Genomic DNA, 25,205 nt, shown 5'->3' with positions numbered 1-25,205 from the left:
ACTGAATTAGTAGTAAAACAATACTAAAATACCTACTATTTTAACAAAAACAAAAAATTTTGTTTTTGAGTTCACGCAATGAATAAATCCAGGGTTTTAGGTTTAGAGACGATTTTTTGTCGGAGATAGTTGAAAAACGGTTTGATGACAACATGTTCACGCAATGAAAATGAATTTAGACTTTGATTTTTATTTTATTTTTAAACTCTCTCATACACAAGTGATAGGTCACGTCGAATTTATGGTTTTATTTTCGTTACAATCTCGCTCCTTAACCTATCTCTTAAATTTTTTTTATAAAATGATATTCATAGCATTATTTGTTCAAACCACTATATAAGTGAAATCACCGATAAAGAGAAAAATGACCCACCGTCATCCCGAACAAATTAGAGTTTGAACGGAAACGTCCAACAATTCTCCAGTTTCCCGCCATCACAATTCACGGATCAAAAGAAGAAGAAACATGTCACAAAGTCTTCTCTTTTCTCTTCCGGCGACAGTTCCAAGTTCATCTTCGACGGCAAAGTGGTCGATCGGTCACCGCCGTCCTTTTGGAAATTCCAATCCGTCTGTACCTCCCTTCCACATCCTGCCGCCGCTATCCCGGAAAGTTCTCCGGCCCTTTCATCCTCCAGTCTTCTGTAGTAACAATCTAGCTTTCGAATTCAAGAGTGGTCAAAGGTACTTGTATACATTCTTCCTAAATTAATTAGCTTCCTCTTTTTCTTCTGCAATTTATTTGAAAAGAGGGTTTTCAGTATGCGTGGGTTCCATGAAATTGAGATGCAAGTGCAAGACTGCGAACTCGATCAATATGGTGTCGTAAACAATTCCGTTTATTCAAGTTATTGTCATCTGGGTAACTATCATTGTTCAAGCTAATTAGATATTGCTGTGTTTTCATGTATATATATATATATAAATGCTTTGTTATTCCTTCCTTCTAAAGGACATCACGAATTGCTGGAAGCGATAGGAATAAAACCAGAGGACGTTGCTAGTTCAGGCGAAGCCCTAGCTTTGTCTGAGATGACACTAAAATTCCTCAATCCACTAAGAGTAAGACCTACTATATATGATGGGTTTTTTCTGAAAATTGAATAGTAATCTGAATGACCCTGAATCAATGTACGTATATGTTATCTAGAGTGGAGACAGGTTTGTTATGAAGGTGAAAATAACGAATTCATCAGCAACTCGACTATACACTGCATACTCCATCTTCAAGTTTCCAGATTATGAGGTTTAATTTCTTCAAGGCATATTTGTTGATTAACATCTTTTGTTTAGTAACATGAATCATGCTTAATTTGTTTCTTTTTCTTGTAAAACAAAAGCCTATTCTTGAAGCGAAAGCGACTGTAGTTTGGCTTGGCAAAAACTATCGACCAGTCCGATTGCCAGCATATTTTACGTCCAAACTTGTCAAGTTTATTCGACAAGAGGATCAATCCAACTAAAGCTAATTACATCTGCATACTGGAAAAAGAGCTATGTTTTACATTGTACTGGGACTGAAAGATTTCAAAATAACATCATCTTCATTAGGATTATAAAGAGAATTATACCTAAGTAGAAGAGATAATTTGTACTACTTACAATCTTATTTTACTTTTTACGGGTATTTAGTTAGACTTATCATCGTATCGTATTATCTCGTCTTGTCTTCCATTTCAATCCTTTCTTAAATCCAAACTGTTTTTACTTAAATTGTCTTTAATGGATGGTGACTATAATAAGAGTTTAATTAGATTTAACTAATAGATTCTTTAAAAGCTATTTTAAGGATAATGATCAAAATAAAGGAATTTATATGGCATGAAGTTGTACTCTTTAAATTAGATTGTGAAAATGTGGTTACATGTTATCTATAAAAAAATAATAATAATATATTATACTCCAATAAGAACAATGCTTCTCAATTAAATTTGCTTATACGAAAGTTAATCATGTAGGAGTATATAAATATAAGAGTTTAAGTTGTTAATTTCATAGGTTTGTACACTAAAATGTTCGTATAATCAAACTTTTGTCGTAGTTTAATAAACGATTAAAAGATTGGGTCGATTCGATCAGTTTTATTAATTCGTAAAAGTTATTACTAAATAATATAAATATAAATATAAATATAAATATAAATATAAATATAAATATAAATATAAATATAAATATAAATATAAATATACGTAAAATTTATTTTAGTAATAATGTAAAGAGTTGTGAGATTTTGACAAACGACATGTATAAAAAAATATCTTATAATAATCGTTATCGAATGTGCCTTATAGAGGTTGAAACAAAGTTCTTAGATCTGAATCATTGGGTTATTCTTTTGTTAGATTATTTGGTTAAAAATCAATCAGCACATCCAATGATTGTATTGGACCCATGTGTATAATTAATAACGATATTATTATGACACTCTGAAATTCGTTCTGAAAAGTTCGTATAGTCGATTTAGGAGATATTCACGCTTCTGAAAACATTCGTGTAGGTTAATTATCTTGTTGCACGTGGTCTACTATTTATTTTTCTTTCTCCTTTTTTGTCTTTTTTTTTTTTAATTTTATTGTTATGTTTTGTTTCGTTTCGTTTTGTTTAAGAGAAACACATTTATAATTTATCACATACCTTTAAAAAAAATAATAATGAAAAACTGAAAAAAAAAATTAATTTAGCATAAAAATAAATTAAAAGAAAGTTCTTTTACTATTATTATTTATATTTTTCAAATATATTTTAATTTAATAATAGAATAAAGATAGTTCTAAATATTAATTATTTGTTCTACACTAAATAAACATTTTAATTTTTTTTAACAATGATGATGATTATGGATTAGACCATCAATAAACCAATCAACCGAAATTATTAGGTTCAATTTAATGATTTTAAAAATAGTTAGTCATTGATCTAGTTTTACTTTTTTATTTCACTATTCAATCATTTTTGTTTGGTTTAATTATTTTAAACCTGTCAATCATTTAATTTAGTCGCTTTGATTATTTTTTGATATAACCATTCAATTGCACAAGTTTCTACTTAAATTTAAGTAAAAATCTTTATTTGTTTTGTGATATTTTGATGGAAAAACATAGAAAATTATGGTATTGTTTGAATCTCAGGTTATTTAAATTTCAATTTTGAGGGTTTAAATTTTGTTGATAATTTTTTTTAAAATATTAATATATAATGATTAAATAATAAATAATAATTTAAATATAAGATATTTTAATATTTTGACCAATAAATTTAATAATATAAGAGAAAAGAGTGAAATAATAGTTTTTAGTTTTTATTATTAAAATAACTTAAACGGGCCATGTGATTTGGTGGATGATTTGAATTGGGATTATGATCAATAAAAACAAAAACATTAAAATTATCAAAACGATTTGTAACATGTTACTTCTCCAATTATGTTAAACAATCTTAAACTCGATTTGTTCACAAACTTATTACCTATTAAATTTTTATTTATCTAAATGTTATAAAATTTATAATAGATTATTAATTTTTAAGATAAATTTATTCTTCCTAAATATTTTCCTTACATTATGTTCAATCCCCTCATTCTAGTTTTGGATTTCATTCCTGGAAAAATACAAAGAAGTTAAATGAAGACGCCACATTTCCGGATTGCTTGGAAGAGTTCCTAGACACGTACGATTCAAAGTATGAGACGCGTCAAGGCTTTATCAACCCAACATGTGGAAGAGCTAGCATTCATGTTTTTGGTTTTGATTATGTCAATTTGTTAAACAAAATAGTAATCAAGATGAATCTTTAAGACCAAGTCATCGAGATTTGTAACTACCAACCTTAAAGGAGGAAACGATACTCGTCCAATCGAACATATGACACTTCAAGGGAGAGAGCAAGGCTCTCGACCACTTCAAATTGATGTATCATATGAGTGGTTTATCTTCACCTATGTATTGACCGATGCACACTCATAATCCTTTCCTTGATGAGGAGGAATTGAAAAACGTAGACATCTAATAGAACGTTAGACTTGACCCAACCATGGATGAACAAACTATTGATGCAGTTATTAGGTCATTAATATTTACTTTGGTTTCTACTTCTACAAATTTGGTTGATCAATTAGCATTGACAATAGAATATTATAACTTCACTCAACTAGACTGACCTACAACATTGACATTCTCCATTCCTTGAATGTACCATTTTGCATTAATCTAACTTTTATGGGAAATGATTAGATGTTTGATGTGAGATTACCCCCAAAATTCAATTTGGAGAAATAAATGTTCAACAAATAAAAAAAAATCCTTAAGTAAGATTATAATTTCAGACACATTTCATAATTAATTATACAAAATTTAAGAAAACAAAATCAATAAAAAAAAAATAAACTCAAAAGTTTTAATAAGCGTGAAAAATAGAAATAATTAAGTGGATTCATGATGTTACACAGACTTAAAAAAACAGTTCAAATTTCAAGATAATACAAGTTTTTTAAGGATCTTGATTTAAAATTTTGTGACAAATTTTGATGATTTGTTGTCAATCACAGAAATAACTTGTATATTTTTTTCCCACTATTAATTAAAAAAATGGTAAAAAATTGAATTATTTGATATTTGATTAAGATAAATTATTAATGTTATTTTTTGTTTTTTTTAAATAAAAGTATTTTAGTTGGTTAATTTTGATGATTAATTGACAACACTTTTATATAAAGTAGTTTTTTAAAAAAAAAACTAGAAGAATTTTTTTTATATAGAATAATTTTTGTTTTATTATTTTATCATTTCAAATATTAATGAATGAATAAAATAATGGTTTAATAGACGAGGAAAGGACCATTGGAGTTTATTTAATATTAACGCGTGATTATTCTTAATTATACTCTTCATATGCTTATTAGTAACTGATATAAATCACATTCAAACACTGATTTAAATGCCTTTGCATTTGGTTTGTTAAGGTTGTTGTATTAAAGGACCCAACTTCAGCTCTACATATTAGTACCACTCCATCTCATAGTTGTAAGTCTTTGTTCGATCCTAATATTTTTTCATACGAAGAGTATGATTCTCATAAATATAATCTTATTTCATAAAAGCACACACTAGTGAAAAATAACCTTCACCGACAGAATTTACCGAGAGTTTTATAAAACTCTCGATAATGGTTCTGAGAGGAATAATTTTTTCGTTATTAAAAATAGATTTCGAGAGGTGTATAAATTCTTCGGTGATATGAGTTTTCACCGAAAGTTTTTCAAATAACCCTCGGATTTGACTATCCCAAAAAAACAGAAAATAATTATAAGTGTTGGGATGTGGGTAATTGCGAATATTATTCAAAGAACCCTCAGTTTTAACTTTCCCAAAATGGGTAATTGCGAAGGTTTTCAAAAAACTTTCGGTTTTGACTCTTCCCAAAAAAACTGAAAATAATTTTAAGTGTTGGGAATGGGGTAAATGCAAAGGTTTTTGAAAAAACCTTTTGTTTTCACTCTTCAAAAAAAAAACCGAAAATCATTCTAAGTGTTGGAAATTAGGTAATTGCGAAGATTTTTTCAAAAAAACCTTCGATTTTAACTCTTCCACAAAAAAATAGAAAATAATTCTAAGTGTTGGGAATGGGGTAATTGCAAAGGTTTTACAAAAAACCTTCAGTTTTGACTCTTTCCAAAAAACTAAAACTAATTAAAAGTTTTGGGAATGGGGTAATTGCAAAAGTTTTCCATAAAACATTTGGTTTTGGTTCTTCCCAAAAAACTGAAAACAATTCTAAGTGTTGGGAATAGGGGTGATTGCGAAGGTTTTCAAAAAACCTTCGGTTTTGACTCTTCCCCAAAAAATTGAAAATAATTCTAAGTGTTAGGAATGGGATAATTGCGAAGGTTTTCAAAAAACCTTCGGTTTTGACTCTTCTCAAAAAAACTGAAAATAATTCGAAGTGTTGGGAATGGAGTAATTGCGAAGGTTTTTCAAAAAACATTTGGTTTTGACTCTACCAAAAAAACTAAAAATAATTCTAAGTGTTGGGAATAGGATAATTGCAAAGGTTAACCTTCGGTTTTGACTCTTTCCCAAAAAAAAAACTGAAAATAATTCAAAGTGTTGTGAATGTGGTAATTGCAAAGCATTTTCATAAAACCTTCAGTCTTGACCTATCAAAACCGAAAGATATTTCATATATTTCTTGGTATTTGACTTAAATGTAAATGATATTTCACTTTCTAATTAGCTTGTCTAAACTCCTAATTAAGATAATCAATTGTGTGTTATTTTTGAAGTATAGGGATTGTGATTAATTTTATAAATGTATATGATTGTGTTTGATTATATAAAAAAAATGTATGTATATATGTTTGTGTTTGATGATAATAAGGGTGTGTCAGGATTGTGTAATGTTTTAAGGATATGAAATGTGTTAAATGAATGTTCTTCAAGCTAATATATATATATATATATATATATATATAATGATGCTTAATTTTTAAAGTGTCCGGATTGCCGAGTCGAGAACTGTGGTTAATTTGGATATATGTGAGAGTAAATGGATACTTGGGTCGGATTGTGGGTTGACCCGCCATAAACTTAAAACGGTTAAAAATAAAATAAAAAATGTTATAGGTATGGTTCGAACTTGCAACCTAACAAATCAAGTACAACCTTTTTACCAACTAGGCTAATAACACTTTATATTTTAAATTCAACCCAAATTTGATAAACGCGTGACATTTTAACAATATAAGTTCAACTTTTTAACTAACTAATTTATATATATAATGATGTTTAATTTTAAAGTGTCCGGATTGCCGGGTCGAGAACTGTGGTTAATTTGGATATATGTGAGAGTAAATGGATACTTGGGTCGGATTGTGGGTTAACCCGCCCATAAAAAATTTACCGTAATATTTTTTTCACAGTTTTTTATATTATTATTCGTGCAAATGCACGAGATACATGCTAGTTAGAAAGTGAAACACTAATTAAATTAACAAATAATGAAGTGAAATACCGAAAGATTCCTAAAATTCTTTCAGTTTTGATTGGTAATACCGAGATATATAGACAAATCTCTCGGTATTTGACATTTCAAAACCGAAAGATTTTTAGAAATCTTTTGGTATTTCACTTCTTAATTTTTTAATTTAATTGGTGTTTCACTTTATAATTAGCTTGTCTAAACTCCTAAAATCTAATAAGTGTGTTGTTTTTGAAGTATAGGGATTGTGATTAATTATATAAATGTATATGATTGTGTTTGATTATATAAAAAAGTGTATGTTTGTGTTTAATTATATTTATGATGTGTGTAGAGTTTGATTTTTAGTGTGTGAGGATTTAGTAATGTTTTAAGGATATGAAATGTGTTAAATTAATGTTGTTCAAACTAATTAAAAAAATTAAACACCAATTAAATTAAAAAATGAAAAGTGAAATACCGAAAGATTTCCAAATATCTTTCGGTATTGAATGGTAATACCGAGAGATATATTCATATCTCTCGGTATTTGACATCTCAAAACCGAAAGATATTTAGATATATTTCGTTATTTCACTTTTTTATTTTTTTTATTATGTACTTGGTGTTTAATTAACTTGTCTAAACTCCTAACTAAGTTAATTAAGTGTGTGCTATTTTTGAAATATAGGGATTGTGATTAATTTTATAAATGTATGTGATTGTTTTTGATTATATAAATAGTGTATGTATATATATTTGTGTTTGATTATATTAAGAATGTGGGTAGAGTTTGATTATATAAGGATGTGTGCAGAGTTTGATTATAATAAGGATGTGTATGATGATAATTAAGATGTTTAAAAATAATGCGGGTTGATATTTTTAGTTAAAAAATCTAAGGGTAAAACCGAGAGATATAAGAAAACAAAATCAATAAAAAAAAAACTCAAAAGTTTTAATAAGCGTGAAAAATAGAAATAATTAAGTGGATTCATGATGTTACACAGACTTAAAAAAACAGTTAAAATTTCAAGATAATACAAGTTTTTTAAGGATCTTGAATTAAAATTTTGAAACAAATTTTGATGATTTGTTGTCAATCACATAAATAACTTGTATATTTTTTTTCCACTATTAATTAAAAAAATTGGTAAAAAATTGAATTATTTGATATTTGTTTAAGATAAATTATTAATGTTATTTTTTATTTTTTTTAAATAAAAGTATTTTAGTTGGTTAATTTTGATGATTAATTGACAACACTTTTATATAAAGTTGTTTTTTAAAAAAAAAAAAACTAGAAGATTTTTTTTTATATAGAATAATTTTTGTTTTATTATTTTATCATTTCAAATATTAATGAATGAATAAAATAATGGTTTAATAGACGAGGAAAGGACCATTGTTGTTTAATATTAACGTGTGATTATTCTTAATTAATACGCTTATTGGTAACTGATATAAATCACATTCAAACACTGATTTAAATACCATTGCATTTGGTTTGTTAAGGTTGTAGTATTAACGGACCCAACTCCAGCTCTACATATTAGTACCACTTCATCTCATATTTGTAAGTCTTTGTTCGATCCTGATATTTTTTCATACGAAAAGTATGATTCTCATATATATAATCTTATTTCATAAAAGCACACACTAGTGAAAAATAATCTTCACCGACAGAATTTACTGAGAGTTTTATAAAACTCTCGATAATGGTTCCGAGAGGAATAATTTTTTCGTTATTAAAATAGATTTCGAGAGGTGTATAAATTCTTCGGTGATATGAGTTTTCACCGAAAGTTTTTCAAATAACCCTCGGATTTGACTATCCCAAAAAAACAGAAAATAATTATAAGTGTTGGGATGTGGGTAATTGCGAATATTATTCAAAGAACCCTCAGTTTTAACTTTCACAAAATGGGTAATTGCGAAGGTTTTCAAAAAACTTTCGGTTTTGACTCTTCCCAAAAAAACTGAAAATAATTTTAAGTGTTGGGAATGGGGTAAATGCAAAGGTTTTTGAAAAAACCTTTGGTTTTCACTCTTAAAAAAAAAAAAACCAAAAATCATTCTAAGTGTTGGAAATTGGGTAATTGCGAAGATTTTTTCAAAAAAACCTTCGATTTTAACTCTTCCACAAAAAAATAGAAAATAATTCTAAGTGTTGGGAATGGGGTAATTGCAAAGGTTTTACAAAAAACCTTCAATTTTGACTCTTTCCAAAAAACTAAAACTAATTAAAAGTTTTGGGAATGGGGTAATTCCAAAAGTTTTCCATAAAACATTTAGTTTTGGTTCTTCCCAAAAAACTGAAAACAATTCTAAGTGTTGGGAATAGGGGTGATTGCGAAGGTTTTCAAAAAACCTTCGGTTTTGACTCTTCCCAAAAAAATTGAAAATAATTCTAAGTGTTAGGAATGGGATAATTGCGAAGGTTTTCAAAAAACCTTCGGTTTTGACTCTTCTCAAAAAAACTGAAAATAATTCGAAGTGTTGGGAATGGAGTAATTGCGAAGGTTTTTCAAAAAACATTTGGTTTTGACTATACCAAAAAAACTAAAAATAATTCTAAGTGTTGGGAATAGGATAATTGCGAAGGTTAACCTTCGGTTTTGACTCTTTCCCAAAAAAAAAACTGAAAATAATTCAAAGTGTTGTGAATGTGGTAATTGCAAAGCTTTTTCATAAAACCTTCAGTCTTGACCTATCAAAACCGAAAGATATTTCATATATTTCTTGGTATTTGACTTAAATGTAAATGATATTTCACTTTCTAATTAGCTTGTCTAAACTCCTAATTAAGATAATCAATTGTGTGTTATTTTTGAAGTATAGGGATTGTGATTAATTTTATAAATGTATATGATTGTGTTTGATTATATAAAAAAAATGTATGTATATATGTTTGTGTTTGATGATAATAAGGATGTGTCAGGATTGTGTAATGTTTTAAGGATATGAAATGTGTTAAATGAATGTTCTTCAAGCTAATATATATATATATATATATATATATAATGATGCTTAATTTTTAAAGTGTCCGGATTGCCGAGTCGAGAACTGTGGTTAATTTGGATATATGTGAGAGTAAATGGATACTTGGGTCGGATTGTGGGTTGACCCGCCATAAACTTAAAACGGTTAAAAATAAAATAAAAAATGTTATAGGTATGGTTCGAACTTGCAACCTAAAAAATTAAGTACAACCTTTTTACCAACTAGGCTAATAACACTTTATATTTTAAATTCAACCCAAAATTTGATAAACGCGTGATATTTTAACAATATAAGTTCAACTTTTTAACTAACTAATTTATATATATAATGATGTTTAATTTTTAAAGTGTCCGGATTGTCGGGTCGAGACTGTGGTTAATTTGGATATATGTGAGAGTAAATGGATACTTGGGTCGGATTGTGGGTTAACCCGCCCATAAAAAATTTACCGTAATATTTTTTTCACAGTTTTTTATATTATTATTCGTGTAAATGCACGAGATACATGCTAGTTAGAAAGTGAAACACTAATTAAATTAACAAATAATGAAGTGAAATACCGAAAGATTCCTAAAATTCTTTCAGTTTTGATTGGTAATACCGAGAGATATAGACAAATCTCTCGGTATTTGACATCTCAAAACCGAAAAATTTTTAGAAATCTTTTGGTATTTCACTTCTTAATTTTTTAATTTAATTGGTGTTTGACTTTATAATTAGCTTGTCTAAACTCCTAAAAGCTAATAATTGTGTGTTGTTTTTGAAGTATAGGGATTGTGATTAATTATATAAATGTATATGATTGTGTTTGATTATATAAAAAAGTGTATGTTTGTGTTTAATTATATTTATGATGTGTGTAGAGTTTGATTTTTAGTGTGTGAGGATTTAGTAATGTTTTAAGGATATGAAATGTGTTAAATTAATGTTGTTCAAACTAATTAAAAAATTAAACACCAATTAAATTAAAAAAAATGAAAAGTGAAATACCGAAAGATTTCCAAATATCTTTCGGTATTGAATGATAATACCGAGAGATATATTCATATCTCTCGGTATTTGACATCTCAAAACCGAAAGATATTTAGATATATTTCGGTATTTCACTTCTTTATTTTTTTTATTATGTACTTGGTGTTTAATTAACTTGTCTAAACTCCTAACTAAGTTAATTAAGTGTGTGCTATTTTTGAAATATAGGGATTGTGATTAATTTTATAAATGTATATGATTGTGTTTGATTATATAAAGAAGTGTATGTATATATATATATTTGTGTTTGATTATATTAAGAATGTGTGTAGAGTTTGATTATATAAGGATGTGTGTAGACTTTGATTATAATAAGGATGTGTATGATGATAATTAAGATGTTTAAAAATAATGCGGGTTGATATTTTTAGTTAAAAAATCTAAGGGTAAAACCGAGAGATATAAGAAAACAAAATCAATAAAAAAAAAACAAACTCAAAAGTTTTAATAAGCGTGAAAAATAAAAATAATTAAGTGGATTCATGATGTTACACAGACTTAAAAAAACAGTTCAAATTTCAAGATAATACAAGTTTTTTAAGGATCTTGAATTAAAATTTTGAGACAAATTTTGATGATTTGTTGTCAATCACATAAATAACTTGTATATTTTTTTCCACTATTAATTAAAAAAATTGGTAAAAAATTGAATTATTTGATATTTTTTTAAGATAAATTATTAATGTTAATTTTTATTTTTTTTAAAATAAAAGTATTTTAGTTGGTTAATTTTGATGATTAATTGACAACACTTTTATATAAAGTTGTTTTTTTTAAAAAAACTAGAAGAATTTTTTTTTTATATAGAATAATTTTTTTATTATTATTTTATCATTTCAAATATTAATGAATGAATAAAATAATGGTTTAATAGACAAGGAAAGGACCATTGCTGTTTAATATTAACGTGTGATTATTCTTAATTAATACGCTTATTGGTAACTGATATAAATCACATTCAAACACTGATTTAAATGCCATTGCATTTGGTTTGTTAAGGTTGTAGTATTAACGGATCCAACTCCAGCTACATATTAGTACCACTTCATCTCATATTTGTAAGTCCTTGTCGATCCTGGATATTTTTTCATACGAAAAGTATGCTTATCATAAATATAATCTTATTTCATATAAGCATACACTAGTGAAAAATGAACTTTTCCCGATAGAATTTACCGAGAGTTTTACCGAGTGTTTTATAAAACTCTCGGTAATGGTTCGAAGAGAAAAAATCTTTCGTTATTAAAAATAGATTCTGAGAGGTGTGTAAATCCTTCGATGATATGAGTTTTCACCGAAAGTTTTTCAAATAACCTTCGGGTTTGACTCTCCCCAAAAAACAGAAAATAATGATAAGTTTTGGGTTGGGGGTAATTGAAAATGTTATTCAAAGAACCCTCGGTTTTAACTCTCCCCAAATGGGTAATTGCGAAGGTTTTTCAAAAAACCTTCGGTTTTGACTCTTACCAAAAAAATTGAAAATAATTATAAGTGTTGGGATTGGGGTAATTGTGAAGGTTTTCAAAAAACCTTTGGTTTTCATTCTTCCCAAAAAAAACAGAAAATAATTCTAAGTGTTCGGAATGCAAAGAGTTTTCAAAAAAACCTTCGGTTTTAACTCTTCCCCCAAAAAACAGAAAATAATTCTAAGTGTTGGGAACGGGATAATTACGAATGTTTTTCAAAAAACCTTCGGTTTTGACTCTTCCAAAAAAACTAAAACTAATTATAAGTGTTGGAAATGGGTTAATTGCAAAGGTTTTTCATAAAACATTTGGTTTTAATTCTTCCCAAAAAAACTGAAAATTATTCTAAGGGTTGGGAATGGGGTGATTGTGAAGGTTTTCAAAAAACCTTCAGTTTTGACTCTTCCCCAAAAAAACTAAAAATAATTCAAATTGTTGGGAATGTAGTAATTGCAAAGGCTTTTCATAAAATCTTCGATTTTAACTCTTCCCAAAAAAACAGAAAATTTCAAAGTGTTAGGAATGGGGTAATTGGTAAGGTTTTCAAAAAAAACTTTAGTTTTTGACTCTTCCAAAAAAACTAAAAATAAATCTAAGTGTTGAGAATGGGATAATTGCGAAGGTTAACCTTCGGTTTTGACTCTTCCCCAAAAAAACTGAAAATAATTCAAATTGTTGGGAATGTAGTAATTGCAAAGGTTTTTCATAAAATCTTCGATTTTAACTCTTCCCAAAAAACCAGAAAATTTCAAAGTGTTGGGAATGGTGTAATTTCGAAGGTTTTCAGTTTGTAGAGTGCTTTACCCCTAGATGTCCAGTCAACTGTTGCGCCTCAACGCATTTCGGGGAGAACCAGCTGTAAGGTACGATCTTATAAATCCATTAACCCTCTACTTGCACATGTAATATAGAAAATGTAAGATAAGGCTTTTGGGCAAGCTAGCCCTAAAATACACCTGTTTAGGAAGGTCCGTATAGGGACTAAAAGTCCCCTTCTGATTAATTTGTTGTTATGATGTTCCAGTTTCGTTTCTGTTTGTACATCTTTCTCCCATGCTTTCCGTTGGTCAACAACCAACCCTCTCTTTAGTTCTTCTTTATTCAGAAGAGTTCAAAGAATCATAAATATATAGAAAAATCAAAAATGATACAATTACGTCAATTATTTGTCAAATTCATGGCATACCTTCAGGATTCCCCGAATGCATCTCCCCTAATCAAAGAGCATGCATCCCATATCTTGAATCGTGAAATAAAAAAACAACTAAGTTTTTTGTTTCGAAGTGCGCATTTTCCACTCCCTCCTGCTACCAATATGAAGCAGGTGGTCAATTCTTTGATTGTGAATTCAACATCACTCCTGGATCTTTATGAAACCGCCGACAACCCCGGCCCCATCTTTGAATAAGGCAATTGCCTACGTTCGAGCTAGTCGACTCCTTACTGAACTTCTTCGCAACTAAGGAGAATCCAGAAAGACTGATTGGCCAGTAATGGCACTCAATATCTCAACGAGAAAGGAAAGCGCCGATCTGCGACATCTTTGACCTCTTTCCTAACTACTTGAAGACACTTGGAAATAACAGAAGGATGGTGGCTTGCACGATCCTCAGTAGATCCGAATCAGGTTCCAATGTTGAAAGAAAGAGTCGTATCAAACTGGGCCTACAACTACCGGTTACCTCTTTATATATGTATGTGGTTAGCGTGCACCTCAGCCTATAAGTGCACCCGAGAACCAGGCTTTCTTAGCAACCAAAGCTAGCTTACTAACACGAAGGAATTAATCTAAGATTGCACAAAGCAAACCCCCCTTACTCACCTCTCTCTAAAGGTCTTTTCAAGTACAATCCTACAAGTAAAGTCTCAACAAGTGAGATTATCTATGACGGCTCTCTTCGATGCTAGCAACCGCCTTTTACCCTTTTCTGCTTCTTTTCCGTACATTCTAGGGAGAGACTTGACCTTTACTTAGAGAGGGGCAGCGGTACCACACGAAACATAAGCGAACGAAATCCCTGTATCCAATGAAAGAGGATCTTTTTGGACTTGAGGTCGCTTCACAAGGAGGTGGGGGTGGTTTAAATACTGCCCCGGATCGGGTGGTCATTACTTGCCTGGACTGATTCTTGATAACCTCGTCCCAGATGTTCTCCGCCTCTTTTCGTTGCGTGGGATGAGCAGTTCTCCAAACATCTAGTACCAATATTTCAAGATCTTCTGGCAGAAGAGGATGTGCTGGCTGGAGATTGGCAGATATGATTCATACTATCGGATCAAAGTAAGAGTCATTCACTTCCAGCATGTTCACAGTCATAAAACCTTTGATTTTAACTTTTCCCCCAAAAAACAGAAAATAATTCTATGTATTGGGAATGGGGTAATTGTGAAGGTTTTTCATAAAACTTTCAGTTTTGACCTATCAAAACCGAAAGATATTTCATATATCTCTCGGTATTTTACTTAAATGTAAATGGTACTTCACTTTTAATTAGCTTGTCTAAATTCCTAATTAAGATAATCAATTGTGTGTTATTGTTGAAGTATAGGGATTGTGATTAATTTTATAAATGTATATGATTGTGTTTGATTGTATAAAAAGTGTATGTATATATGTTTGTGTTTGATGATAATAAGGATGTGTGTAGAGTTGATTATAATGAAGTGTCGGGATTGTGTAATGTTTTAAGGATATGAAATGTGTTAAATGAATGTTGTTTAAACTAATTAGAAAGTGAAACACTAATTAAATTAACAAATAATGAAGTGAAATACCGAAAGATTTCTAAAATTCTTTCGATTTTGATTGGTAATACCGAGAGATATAGACATATCTCTCGGTATTTGACATCTCAAAACCGAAAGATTTCTAAAAATCTTTCGATATTTCACTTCTTAATTTTTAATTTAATTGGTGTTTTACTTTCTAATTAGCTTGTTTAAACTCCTAAAAGCTAATCAAGTGTGTGTTGCTTTTGAAGTATAGAGATTGTGATTAATTATATAAATGTATATGATTGTGTTTGATTATATAAAGAAGTGTATGTTTATGTTTAATTATATTTATGATGTGTGTAGAGTTTGATTTTTAGTGTGTGGGGATTGTGTAATATTTTAAGGATATGAAATGTGTTAAATTAATGTTGTTCAAACTAATTAGAAAGTTAAACACCAATTAAATTTAAAAAAATGAAGAAGTGAAATACCGAAAGATATCCAAATATCTTTCGGTATTGAATGGTAATACCGAGAGATATATCCATATCTCTCGGTATTTGACATCTCAAAACCGGAAGATATTTAGATATATTTCGGTATTTCACTTTTTTATTTTTTTTTATTTACTTGGTGTTTAATTAGCTTGTCTAAACTCCTAACTAAGTTAATCAAGTGTGTGCTATTTTTGAAATATATGGATTGTGATTAATTTTATAAATGTATATGATTGTGTTTGATTATATAAAAAAATGTATGAATATATGTTTGTGTTTGATTATATTAAGGATGTGTGTAGAGTTTGATTATATAAGGATGTGTGTAGAGTTTGATTATAATAAGGGTGTGTATGATGATAATTAAAATGTTTAAAAATAATGTGGGTTGATGTTTTTATATACAAAATCTAAGGGTAAAACCGAGAGATATAAGTATATCTTTCGGTAATAGAGGTCTAAACCGAGAGATTTCAAATAATTCTCGTTTTTTCCATTTCATTATTTTAATGTGAATTGTCAAAACCGAGAGAATTAAACATATCTCTCGGAAATAGAAATTACTAAAACCAAGAGATTAATACATATCTCTCGGAAATATGTAATGATCAAAACCTAGAGATTTCTTAATATCTCTCGGTAACAATTAAAGGCTATTACTGATAGTTTGTAAAGAACTCTCGGTAAAAACCTTACTAATTAAAATCAGATCCCCTTTTCTTTTCCCCTATTATTCTAGACGTCTCTCTCTACTCCCCACTTGAATCCCCTACAGATGAACGACGTCGGCGACCCACGAACGCCGCCGTCGACCCACGAACGATGTCGTCGATCCCACGCCCACCGGATTCTTCGATCGCCTCTCGCCATCGCAGATTTTTCAACTTAAGGTTATATATATATATATATATTAGATTTATGTTGATTTTGTTATAATTTTAGTTAGTATATGTTAGATTTAGGTTGATTTTGTTTGATTTTGGTTAGTATATGTTAAATTTAGGATTGATTTTGTTTGAATTTTGGTTAGATTCATATATGTTAGGTTTATGGTTTATTTTGTTTGAATTTTGGTTAAATTAATATATGTTAGATTTAGGTTTATTTTGTTTGAATTTTGGTTAGATTCATATATGTTAGATTTAGGGTTTATTTTGTTAGAATTTTGGTAAGATTCATATTCATATATGTTAGAGTTATGGTTGATTTTTGTTTGAATTTTGGTTAGATCCATATACGTTTAGGCTTGATTTTTGTTTGAATTTTGGTTAGATTCATATATGTTAGATGTAGGGTTGGTTTTTGTTTGAATTTTGGTTAAATTCATATATGTCTTAGGTCGTTGTATTAAATAGGATTTTATTTTGATTTTGGTTAGATTTATATATGTTATATATATGAAGAATATGGAAATGAAAGCCTAATTTATATTTAGATAATGTTAAGTAATAATAATGCGGGTTGTTTACCATCTTATTCAAAAGATAGAAAAGTACCTGATAAAATTTGGATGACCTTACGTCGAGATCATCTAGATTATGAAGAAGGGGTTGACAAATTCTTGCCCACTAAGGTATTAAAATATTACCCTTTAATACCAAGACTATAGAGACAATACATATCCTCAAAAATTGCTCCAATGATGAGATGGAATAAGGAAGGAAGAGTTGATAGTGATACGTTAAGACATCCGACTAATTCATTAACTTGGAAAACGTTTGATGAAAATTATAAAGATTTCGTATCGGACTCTCAAAGCGTGAGACTGGGTTTATCAAACGATGGATTTCAACCCTTTGCAAATGGAAAAAAAAAGTCATACAGTGTATGGTCGATTATTCTCGTTCCTTATAATGTGTCACCCAATACTTGCATGGATTCTAACGATTTCATTCTATCTATGTTAATTACAGGCCCAAAGAGTCCGGGAGATGCAATTGACATATTTCTCTCGCCATTGATCGACGAGTTGATTGAACTGTGACAAAGTGGTGTGATAATGTTTGATGCACACACCTCCCAACTTTAACATGCGAGAGACATTGCTATGTACCATTAATGACTTTCCAGTTAGTTAATACATTCTTGTTTTTGAACAATTGTAAACGTTTTGGTTCGACTGATAACAGGTTGTTTGGATGATTGGGTATGTATTGGTTCGACTAATAACACATTGTTTGGATGATTGTGTTTGATTTAGAATTTTGGAATTATAATGATCTTTTGGTTTATGAATGTTATTGTATATGTATTGGTTTGGTTGAACAGGTTTTAGTTGCGCACAAACGATCGACCTATTTGAGACATTTATAAGGGCAGTACCGAGAGTTATTTGAAAACTCTTAGTTTTTCCCTTACAAGAAAACCCGAGAGTTATTTGGAAAACTCTCGATTTTTCCCTTACAAGAGAATCCGAGAGTTATTTGGAAAACTCTCGGTTTTTCTTGCGAGAGAAAAAACGCGGGTTTTCTTGAAAGGGAAAAACCGAGAGTTTTTCAAATAACTCTCGGGTTTTCTTGTTAGGGAAAAATTGAGAGTTTTTCAAATAACTCTCGGTTTTTATCTCAGGTATCTAAACTGAGATATTTAAGAAAGCTCTCGATAAACATCCAATTGGATTTACCAAAAGTGTCAATACCGACGAATGCCAAGAGTTACTTAAACTCTCGGTATTATATCTATACCGACAGATATAGGGTCATTACCGAGAGATTATACTCTCGGTAATGACCCTTTTTTCACCAATGACAATTCATTTTAATAGAATGAAATTTGATAACAAAGTGGAATTCAATTAGGTTTGGTCATAGAATGAAGCGAATTATAAGAGTATATAGGGTCACTCCCTCCTTAAAGGTATTATAACTGGATGGTAAGTAAGCGAATCGAGAATGGGAGTTGATTTTTCATTGATGTGATCTCATTTTACGTCAATAAATTTATTTTACTATCATTTTTGTTCGTGTTGGTTTCTGAGAATTCCTATTAGACATCGTCTATACAATTTTATTTTAAAATTTCTTTTTATATAGTGTAATATATTAAAAATCTATATTATATATTATATAAATTGAAATAACAATAAAAAAGGATAAATTTAAATTTTTTATAAAACATAAAGAAATAAAATAAATATATTGATTATGTTATAATTTTTTTGTTTCTCCACAAAAATATCACATAGTTCGTGTTATTATGTTAAAAGATACAAAAAAAAAATAATAATCCCAATAGAGTAATTAGATAGAAAATCATTAGGATAATTTTTTTAATATTTGAACCAACCATATAAACTTTTGGTGAAAACCTAATATAGATCTAAAACCAATTAAGAGAAGAGAATGATATTATCAATAATAACACAATACGGGAAAACTGTAGACAAATATAGGAAATTTTCATTACGTTTACAAGAAAATATTACAACTTAGAGATACAGAAAAAAATGATGTCAATATTATGTGTAATAAACGATAACTAAGACCATATATTTATAAGTTATATAATCGGGCTTAGTGAGCCCAAATATCAAATAATTATAATTTCTTGTATCGCACTGTGACCCAAGACTCAGGCCCCGATAATAATATATTTGGGTTACCATAATTCTAACAATCTCCACATTGACACAGATATAGTATGTCAAAAGAAAAAATTTGATCTTCAAAATATAGACAACAACCATCATAGTCTCCACCTCTTCCAAAAGCCTTAAGGAGCTAACTCAACAACCAAGACCAATTAAGTTCGAACAATGCTCAAACTTAGCAATGGAGAGCACATTTGTCATCATATCAACATGATTATTAACAATACTAATTTTGCTCACATCAATATCACCACGAGCAAGAACATCACGTACAAAATGATATCATATATCAATGTGCTTAGTTTTTTCATAAAAATCTCATCTTTCTTAAAAAAGCTTTGACCATCACAAAACAATGTTATCATTTGTAAATCTTTCTTGAGTTCCTTGAATAGACATTTTAGTAAAAAAAAAAAATTTACAAGCTTATGCAATGACCATGTATTATGTCTTTATAGTAGACAACATGACTATACTCTATAGAGTAGTTTTTCAACTATTCGTACAACCGCCAATAAAAAAACAAAACATGTTAGCCACATATTTTTCACAAGATTGACATCATAATTAGAGTTGACATAATCGACAGCTCCATCTGTAGTCATCCAATTTATAGGTGAACATTTGTTGAACCTATCAAATAACGTAAGATCCATTGAAATTTTCTCCAATATTTTTTACCTTGATTTGCGAGATATTTACTAATTGCCTTTGTTGAACATGTTAAATACGGTAGAGTATAAACTATTGCATACATAAAAATTTCAATTGAAAGGAAATATGAAACTCGTAATATATATACTCAATATCCTCGTTAGTCTAATATGACACAGTAGAAGAGAGTTCAAAGTTAGTTGTTAATGGAAAACTCAATGGACTAGAATGACATATGTGACCTGACAATCACAGCTTTTACTTTCATTTTCTAAATAAAGATCGACCCGTAACTTTTGATCATTTAGAAACCATTATTAACACTTGAGCTATTTAGTGAGGTTATTTTGATTTTATACTCATCTACAAAAATTAGTAAATTTATATTTACCAAATAAAAAATAGTACTTTTTCAAATAAGAAATTTTATAACTATTTTTTCATTAATTTTAATTTTATTTATATTTATAAATAATAATATATAATTATTATTTTGAAGTAAATTCTAAAAATTTTAAATAAATTTTTCATTTTTACTAATTTATTGGTTAAACTTAACTTACTTATGAATAGTAAAATTATTATATTTTTTATATATCAAAAATACCGTACCACAAAATATCGAAAATAAAGATTTTTCAGTATACCGAACAATTGAATAATTTCTATATCGAAATTATCGGAATGAGTTTATCAAAATTTCAACATTTCGTTATATATGAAAATACTCAAATAATATTTATAAATTAAAAATATAAAATAATTATAAGTAAATAAATAATAAAAAATTAAATTATAAATAATTAAAACAAACAACCTAATATAATAATTTTTTTTAAAAGATTTTATTCTAAAATTTCCAAGTATTTTTTTCTTATACTAAATAGATTATTTTTTCTTTTTCGAACATATTGAAAATAGTCATATTCTTTCTCTTATAACCTCGGACAATCTTACTTCCTCAAAATATTTCTCCAATTAACAGTATAATATAGATATAACAGCAAAATTTGAGTGTATTCGGTGTGATAGGCATGATGTATTATAACGAGATTTGGTATACCGAAATTTATACACAATATCTATAAATTTTCTTTTATTGGAAATTTTGTTAATGGTACATGATATCAATAAATAAAAATTAGTATACCGTGCCTTACATACCTAAACTTAACCCTCATTTAACAAAATTATATATAAAAAAAAATAATGGCTATAAAATGACATGCAAAGATTATTTGTACCATTGCAGAAGATTTTTTTTTAATTGGTATAATTAAAACCACCGAGAAAAAGAAAAAATAACCCACCCGTTAACCCGACCAAATTAGAGTTTGAACGAAACCTCTAACAACCCAAAATTCTCTTCAATTTCTTCACCCAATTGCTACAGGGGGAACAGAGATCAAGGAAGAAGAAACATGTCACAAGCTTTCCAATTCAGAGTGGTCAAAGGTACTTGTACATTCTTCCTAAATTAGCTTCTTCTTTTTTCTTCTGCAATTTACCTGAAAGAAAGGGGTTTCAGTATGACTGAGATCCATGAAATTGAGCTGCAAGTGCGAGACTAAGAACTCGTTCAATTTGGTATCGTAAACAATTCCGTTTATTCAAGTTATATTAACACGGTAACAACTATCATTGTTCAAACTAATTAGATATTGTCATGCCCTATCGTTTCGTTTGATCGCTATTTTCGAATATTTACGAGTTCGATAAAAAATTATTATTAAAAAAATCATAAATCAATTTAATTTGCAAATAGAAAAGTTAACCGATGTATTAGTAAATAAATATAAGAGTTTAAGCAGTTGGATTCGATCAGTTTGTAAAATAAAACGCATAATAAAGTTTTTGTCGACGGTTTGAGTTCTCAACCTACCTTTAAGTTTAAAAGTTGGTTAAAAGATCGGTTTTATCGATTCGATCCGTTTTATTAATTTGTTAAAGCTTATTACTAAATAATACAAATATACAACAAATTTACTTTAATAATGAAAATTGATTTAGTGTAAAAAAATCTATTTATTATTATTTATATTTTCCAAATATATATATTTTAATTTAATAATAGAATAACTTAAATACTAAGAGTTCTAAATATTAATTATTTGTTCGGAATAAGTTAAGTATTTTTTTTAAATTTAATAATGACGATGATTAAGGATTAAACCATCAATAAATCAACCAATTGACATATAATCATTAGGTTCAGTTTAATGATTTTAAAAAACTTTAGTCATTCGATCTAGTTACTTCAATTAGTTTTCGATTTGAAGATTTATTCAGTTCGATCTAACATCTATAGAACGTTATCCCTGGCCCGACCATAGATGATCAAATTGTTGATGTGGTTATTAGGTTATCAAGATTCATTTTGTACCTACCGCAGAGATGAATACCATTATTCTACTTAGAAGAATGATTCATTCAAAAGAGTTGCGTCAACTACAGCCGCCACCAGATTATATTATGAACAAAAAGAATACAGAGTTTTTCATCACATTGTTTATCTCTTTAGAATTATTTTATCTTCATGTAACCCTTAATAATAACATGTTTATATGGAAAATATTCAAGTAATAAAACCAAAATAACTCTTGGTCAGGTCCAAATTCAAACTCAAATACAAACCCAATAAACTTTAATTAACTTCTTAGAGTTTATTATAAGTGTGGCTCAATAACTCAACAATCTCTCACTTGAATAATAATTTCATCTTCTCTCAATCGGTAACGACTCTCCATTTGGTGTCCTAATAAAGAAGACCAAACGAAGTTGCGCACAATTTTATTTTCTCATTTGTCACAACTTTCGTCAGCATATCAGTTGGATTCTCACTCCCGGGAATCTTCTCAAGAGCACACCCTCCATATTTTAATTAAATCTAATTAGATAAAATAACAAACATGTATATATGTTTCATCTTGCAATGATAAACTGGATTCTTTGTCAAATGAACGACACTATGATTGTCGCATCGCAAATCACTCCCCCTCGTAGTCTTAACCCAATTATCGTAAAAAGTGTTGCAACTACATCATCTCCTTAGTAGCTTCTATCATAACAACATTCTTTTCCTCGAAACTAGAAAGAGTAACAATCTTCTGCAATTTTGAAAGTTAACTAATTGCAGTACCTCCTAGAGTATATATGTATCATATTGTGCTCTTCCTACTATCAACATCAACACCATTGTCAGTATCAACATATTCTTCCAAACCCATATTAGATTTTCGAAAACACAAAGTGAGACTCATACTTCCTCTTAAATATCATAGTATCCATTTTACAACTTCTTAATGTTGTCTATCCATGTTTCTCATGAATCTACTAACAACTCTCATTACTTGTGATATGATTGGTCGTGTACAAACTATCACATACATAATAAAACCAATAGTAGAGGCATATGAAATGGTGACCATGTAATTTTTCTCATCCTCTGTTAAAGGCGACTAATATTTGCATAGTCTAAAGTGACTAGCTAAGGGGTTAGTAAGTGGTTTTTCATTGTACAAGTTGAATTTGTTAAGAACTGTTTTAATATATTCTTATTGTGAAAGCTTGAGAACTTCTTTATCCCTGAAAATCTTCATCCCAAAGATTTGTTTTGTAGCACCCAAACCTTCATTGCAAACTTTTCAAATAATTTTTTCTTTAGTTTGTTAATCTCATTCAAGTTTACTCCATCAATCAACATGTCATCAACAAAGAGGAGCAAAATAATGTAAGATTTATCAAATCTTTTAATATAGAATCAATGATTAGCTTCACAACTTTTAAAGTTGTTATCTTTAATGAACATTTTTCAAACTATACAGACTCTTCTAAAGCTTACACACAAGCTCAAATTTTCCTTTGATGTCAAAGAATTATGGTTGTCGCATTTAAATCTTTTCATCTAAATCACTGTGAAGAAAAGAAGTGTTTACATCCATTTGTTGAAGATGAAAGTCTTCTTTCAAAACCAAGCTCAAAATAGTATTTATTGTTATCAATTTGACCATTAGAAAGAAGATCTCATTGTACTCAATATCTTCTTTCTATTGAAATCCTTTCATAGCCAACATTGTTTTGTACTTCATGCTTTTATCATGTTCTTCTTTAATCCTGAAGATCTATTTATTGTGAAGTGCTTTATTTCCTTTTAGTAGCTTAGTGAGCTTATAAGTCTGATTCAACGTTAAAGAGTTTATCTCATATTTCATCGCAAACTCTCATTTAATCGATTCACCATATTGTATTGTTTCCTCGTAGCATTAATGTTTGTCTCTATCTATCAACAAGATATAGTTTAAAGATGAGGACCACCTCTCGACTAGTTTCAATTTCTTGACAATCTTCTCAACTATATAACCGGTGTTTACAGATTTGCCTTTAGGGTCACGTTCTCAATGATTTCATTTTCAACAAAACTTAGGTTTTCTTTGACAGTCGATATATATTCAGCTGAAAAATCTCTCAAATCGACCGTACCAGTCTCTTCCATCTTGAAATTCCCATTTAATGTCTTCCCAACACAATTTTTGTAAACAACATGTTCATTGTAGATGATGTTCCTTTTACGAATGATCTTCCGATTTTAATTATCCCAAAAATGATAATCAAACTCGGTATCACCGTAACCAATGAAAAAACACTTATTAGACTTTGGATCAAACTTGTTTTTATCACATTCATTAATATGCACATATGATAAACAACAAAAAAGACATTCAAATAAGAAATGTTTACTTTCTTATTGTTTTAGGCTTCTTTTGAAATTATGAATTCAAGAGGTATAGAGGGTCCTTTATTTATCAGCAATGTTGATAGCTTCTTCTTAGAAGGTTTTAGGTAGCCCAACATGTAATCTCATATTTCTAGCACGCTCGTTCAATGTTCGATTCATTTGTTCAGCTACTTCGTTCTCATGAAGCGTTCGGGGAAAAATGTATACCATACTTATCTCATTCGCAACACAATACTCTTTGAAATCTGAATTGATGTATTCATCTCCGTTTGTTTCTTTTTCAACTAAAGTCTTCCACTTCTTGAAAATAACAAATACTTCAAACTTGTGTTTCATAAAGTAAATTTATATTTTTCTTGTTGAATCATCTATAAATGTCACGTATTAGTGTGATCTATCAATAGAAAAAACATGTGCATGTCCCTAAACATCAGTGTGTACCAACTATAGTTAAACATTTAGGTAATAAAACCTAAATAACTCTTGATTAAGTCAAATCACAAACCAAACACAAATTCAATAAACTATAATTAACTTATTAGAGTTTATTATAAGTATAAGCT

General features: G+C 28.9%; 1 protein-coding gene across 1 annotated transcript; it reads left to right on the top strand.

Moving 5' to 3' along the window:
- Positions 1-762: 762 nt before the first annotated feature.
- On the top strand, positions 763-1,463 carry LOC124917980 (acyl-acyl carrier protein thioesterase TE3, chloroplastic-like). Its single transcript, XM_047458243.1, has 4 exons — positions 763-862; positions 953-1,062; positions 1,151-1,246; positions 1,341-1,463. Exons 1-4 carry the CDS (start codon positions 763-765, stop codon positions 1,461-1,463), a joined length of 429 nt encoding a protein of 142 aa, XP_047314199.1.
- Positions 1,464-25,205: the final 23,742 nt, after the last annotated feature.

The sequence above is a fragment of the Impatiens glandulifera genome, unplaced genomic scaffold, assembly GCF_907164915.1.
Source record: "Impatiens glandulifera unplaced genomic scaffold, dImpGla2.1, whole genome shotgun sequence".
Taxonomy (NCBI): Eukaryota; Viridiplantae; Streptophyta; class Magnoliopsida; order Ericales; family Balsaminaceae; genus Impatiens; species Impatiens glandulifera.
Note: the sequence above shows the minus strand (reverse complement) of the source record. Positions and strands in the feature narration are given on the sequence as shown.

What these genes read in the sequence shown, in the direction of transcription:
- LOC124917980 (XM_047458243.1), top strand. Translation starts at nt 763, where the DNA reads ATGCGTGGGTTCCATGAAATTGAGATGCAAGTGCAAGACTGCGAACTC. An exon ending in TTCAAGTTATTGTCATCTGG is followed by an intron (nt 863 to 952) that starts GTAACTATCATT and finishes TTCCTTCTAAAG; the next exon opens with GACATCACGAATTGCTGGAA. An exon ending in AATTCCTCAATCCACTAAGA is followed by an intron (nt 1,063 to 1,150) that starts GTAAGACCTACT and finishes TATGTTATCTAG; the next exon opens with AGTGGAGACAGGTTTGTTAT.